The sequence below is a fragment of the Homarus americanus genome, unplaced genomic scaffold (genome assembly GCF_018991925.1).
Source record: "Homarus americanus isolate GMGI-L3 unplaced genomic scaffold, GMGI_Hamer_2.0 scaffold41474, whole genome shotgun sequence".
NCBI classification, from domain to species: Eukaryota; Metazoa; Arthropoda; class Malacostraca; order Decapoda; family Nephropidae; genus Homarus; species Homarus americanus.
This window is the reverse complement of record NW_024723688.1, coordinates 1-4363: the sequence shown is the minus strand read 5'-3', so window position 1 is coordinate 4363 and position 4363 is coordinate 1. Positions and strand designations below refer to the sequence as shown.

At 36.0% G+C, this 4363-nt stretch overlaps 1 protein-coding gene across 1 annotated transcript; it reads left to right on the top strand.

Annotated features, from left to right (window-relative positions):
• Positions 1–343: 343 nt before the first annotated feature.
• Positions 344–4355, top strand: LOC121863692 (gastrula zinc finger protein XlCGF8.2DB-like; the record flags this gene model as incomplete). The annotated part of the gene is made up of 2 exons (XM_042362434.1): positions 344–576; positions 2060–4355. A coding segment is annotated over exon 2 (1123 nt), but the record flags the coding sequence as incomplete, so codon positions are not given.
• Positions 4356–4363: the final 8 nt, after the last annotated feature.

The window sequence follows — 4363 nt, the reverse complement described above, 5'->3', positions numbered from 1 at the left end:
GGCTTGTCATTTACGAGACAAACAGTGCATAAGAGAGACGAGACCAACCACCCAAGCGACTAACAAGCCGATCAGTGGCGAAGAGAATAAAAGTAAAGGTAAAGTGTAAGTTTATGAGTGCACCTCCCCTGGGGCAGTATATGTTTTATATCCTTTATCATCAGTATCTCTGGTAATTCCGGGGCCTCTCAGAATTTTTTTTATAAATGATCTCAAGTCATTCAAACGTTTTGACTCAATTTAACATCATTTAACAAATTATTCCATAAATTAATGGAAAGTAAATCAATATAATTTACAAGATAGAAAACGGAGGAGCTAAGCAGAGCCATAAGCGCCCGAGGTCCCGGGTGAGCTTGGCAAAACTAGCATTTACTTTCATAATTAAACTACCGTATACCAACATAAACATGTAACACAGTAGTATGTTTAAATATGAAAAGGCTCAATCAACTACCAAGAATATTTTGCAACAATCTTAAATTGACACCTTGTAATTTGTACAATTGATGAAACTAAGGAATTATACATCTGCAGAAGCTTGTTCATACAAACCTCACCATCCATTATACTGAGGTATTTACTCTTATAAATACTCTGTACTTTATGTAATAGGTAATATTTAGCAGTTCTTGCACACCTGGCAGTAATAATGATATTTCCGTTTCGTACATCCATGGAATCTAAGGTTTTTATCACATGCAAGATACCGTATATCCCATCATTCTACATAACTTTCAATCTATACACTTCCGTCGCAAATTAATAATAATGTGGTTATTTAATATTAAAATCCTAGACAATATTTATCACAAAACTTCCAAGATAATTTACCGGGCTTTGAAGTAGAAGGAAAATGTGGGGTATTTTACTAAAAAGAACAGTAATGACAGAGAACAGCTCTACTACCAGAAGGAATTGTTCGTTTTTGTTAAATTTTTCCACAGGATTTACTATCATTATAAAAAGTATTTTAAAAGAGGCGACATCTACTAGGACCTAATAGAATCTGACCTAACCAACCAAAGAAACCTACCTAACTTCCTAGCCAGGAGGGCCCTAACCATGGACCCCCGCCATATTAAGGAGAAATTATCCATTTTGACATTTGTTACCAATGAAAACGGCTTTGTCGAAGTGTCATGGTGTAATTGTAGGTTTGGTAAATTATCGTGTCGGTCATCCCTATTTTTTTCCGGCGGTTTTTGACGTGTTTTGAATGATTTTGACCTGCCCTAACCTAACCAAACCACAAAACCCAAGAACTATATCTAACCTAAACCGAAATTCTTAAGATTCCGTGGATGACCAAAACGATAATACCTTGTAATACCATAAATTTTTTGTGGACCTGAGAGTATGCTCGGACTGAGCCAGGGGCGGATCCAGGAATATCAAGGGGGGGGGGGGTTGTCCAAGAAGTTGTGGGTGGGCGAACATGGCAAGCACAACAATCCCACCCACCTGTGTTTTTTGGGGGGTGCTGTAAGACCCCCAGAATTTTTTTTTTAAATCTGACCAATATCATGGGCATTTTGAGGCCATTTTGAAGCCATGCGCACATGATATTAGGAGATTTTCTGAGGTCAATAGTAATTACCCATTACTAGAAAAAAAGGCCTGAGTACAATACTGCATTAAAGAAAAAGTATTGGAATTTTCTGAGGAATAGGGGGGTGGTCCTGGACCCCCAGGATTCGCCCCTGTGAGCGAGTCGGTTCTAAACAAGCAGACAACACCTGGTGACTCAGAAGATTTTTCATCGGAGTATTTACAGTAAATAATTAATTTCTTCACGTAAAAAGTGCGAAGAAACATCATTTTTAGTGCCCTATGATCAATTTTTCACCGTGTTTTACCCCACAATTTCCCCTCATCCTTCATGCCCTGCTCACTTGATCGTAGATAGAGATAAAATACAGACAATAAATGTAAGAAATCTGCTCTTTTAAAATACTTGCCTAACTTTTCTAAACTTGTAAAAACGTTAAGAATTGTTTTCGAGTTTATGTGTACATCTATCATGTATGGAAATTGGTAATGGGTTTTGTTTCCGCAGATGTGAGGTGAAAGACATGTACAAAATGTGAATACAGAAGTAGTACAGTAGATTAGCAGAACAATATGACAAGTACGTTCACTACAGTGAATACAGTTTGACTTACTGATGGTCATTCAACCAAGAATATGTAAGACACATGAAGGAACATTTTCCAGGTGTAGATGTATGATGAACTTGTTATTTTATGAGACAAGGGTTGTTATAAGTTTGTCAAGTCCATAAAGAATATTTATTATGTCCACATGTAAAAGTGCAGCTAAGAATGATGGACAAGGAAAGGTACATTGAAAATAAATTACAAATTTAATTTATGTATCCCATATACAGTACTGTACTGGATATGGTTGAAAAATTGTATATCCCAGCAGCAAAATTTTAGAACAAGCTCGAAGTTGATACAAGACTTAAAAGTTTGAGTGTTGCGGATATTGTATAGTACTACATCCTGCCTCTTTATACATCATCTTTGTACCTGAAGAAGTAACATGACTGTCAACACCCAGTATGTTTAAGTTAACCTTATTGGCAAAAGTACTGTATACGTATTACGTGTTTTAAAGTTGATCGTATTGTCAGAAGCTGCCCCCAATAGGATCAACACAGTTTATTAAAGGCATTCACATGTGTAAAGGATTGTACATACAAAATCAGTGAACAGTATAGTCATGGGGTAACACCTGTCAGTTGGGTGTCATATGCAGCATTAACATCTCGTGTAGTTAAAGTTCATCCCCACAAAAGTATACTGCACATAGTGTATTCACACCCATCTCATATTACAGTATATCGTTTCACAATACTATTATAGTACTGTTGAATGTATTGACAGTTAGTTAATCCCATTTGTTTTTTTAATTGAATTTTCCTGATTCCTTCAAAGTCTCTTGATCTCATAACTGAAGCTGTCCTCATTGAGAATAGTGAGAAAGCTTTACATTGCATTGTATTGTTATTTATACACATGTGATTGATTATATTAACAACTCTCATTTAAACAGCATGGAAGGTTTAATATTGTGATGTGTATATGTGGCATTATCACAACATAATCTTGCATCAGTTTACTGTTATTTCTAATGTATAAGTGCAATTTACAAGGCATTAAGAACTGAATTCAAAACTCAAGTTGCCTGAAAGCCTCACAAATGAGATAGACTGGATAGTTTTACAATGGAAGCTCACTCAGAAGAGCAATCATTCCACTGTTTAGAGTGCCAGGAAGAATTTTCACTTGAAACTGATATAGTGGACCATATGAGAGTTCATATGGAAGAAAAACAATTTCAGTGTACTGAATGTTATAAAGAATTTCCAGAAAAATTTCTTCTGGTAGAACACATGAGAGTTCATAAAAGAAAGAAACCATTTCAGTGTTCAATATGTTTGAAAAAATTCTCAAAAAATTCTCATTTAGTAGGACATATGAAAGTCCACACTGGAGAGAGCCCATTTCAGTGTTCTGGGTGCTTTAAAAGCTTTTCACTCAAATCCAATTTAGTAAGACATATGAAAGTCCATACAGATGAAACACCATTTCAGTGTTCAGAGTGTCTTAAAGAGTTCTCACACAAATCATCACTGGTAGAACATATGAGATTACATTCAGGGAAGAAATTCCAATGTCCTGAATGTCCTAAAAACTTTAAACAAAAATCTTACCTAGTAGCACACATAAGAGTTCATAGTGGAAAGTACCCATTTCAGTGTTCTGTGTGTCCAAAGGGTTTTTCAAAGCAATCTCATCTAAAAATTCACACGAGAGTTCATACAGGTGAAAAACCATTTCAGTGCTCAGAATGCAATACATGCTTTAAACTTAAATCTCATTTAGCAGCACACATGAGGATTCATACAGGAGAGAGACCATATCAGTGCCCAGAGTGTTGTAAAGAGTATGCACGTAAATCAAACCTTGTGACACATATGAGAATCCATACAGGAGAAAAACCATTTCATTGTGCAGAATGCTTAAAAAAGTTTTCCAAAAAATATGAACTGGTACACCATATGAGGACTCATACAGGAGAGAACCCATTTCAATGTCCTGGATGTATGAAGAATTTTTCAGAGAAATGTTCCCTTGTAATTCATATGAAACTTCATACTGGTGAGAAACCATATAAGTGTCCAGAATGTCTTAAAGGATTTTCATGTAAAGCACATTTAGAAGCACACAGACGAGTTCATACGGGAGAGAAACCATTTCAGTGCTCAGAATGTTCTAAATGCTTTTCAGAAAAATCCGCTCTAAGAACACACATGAGAGTTCACACCGGAGAGAAACCATTTCAGTGTTTAGAG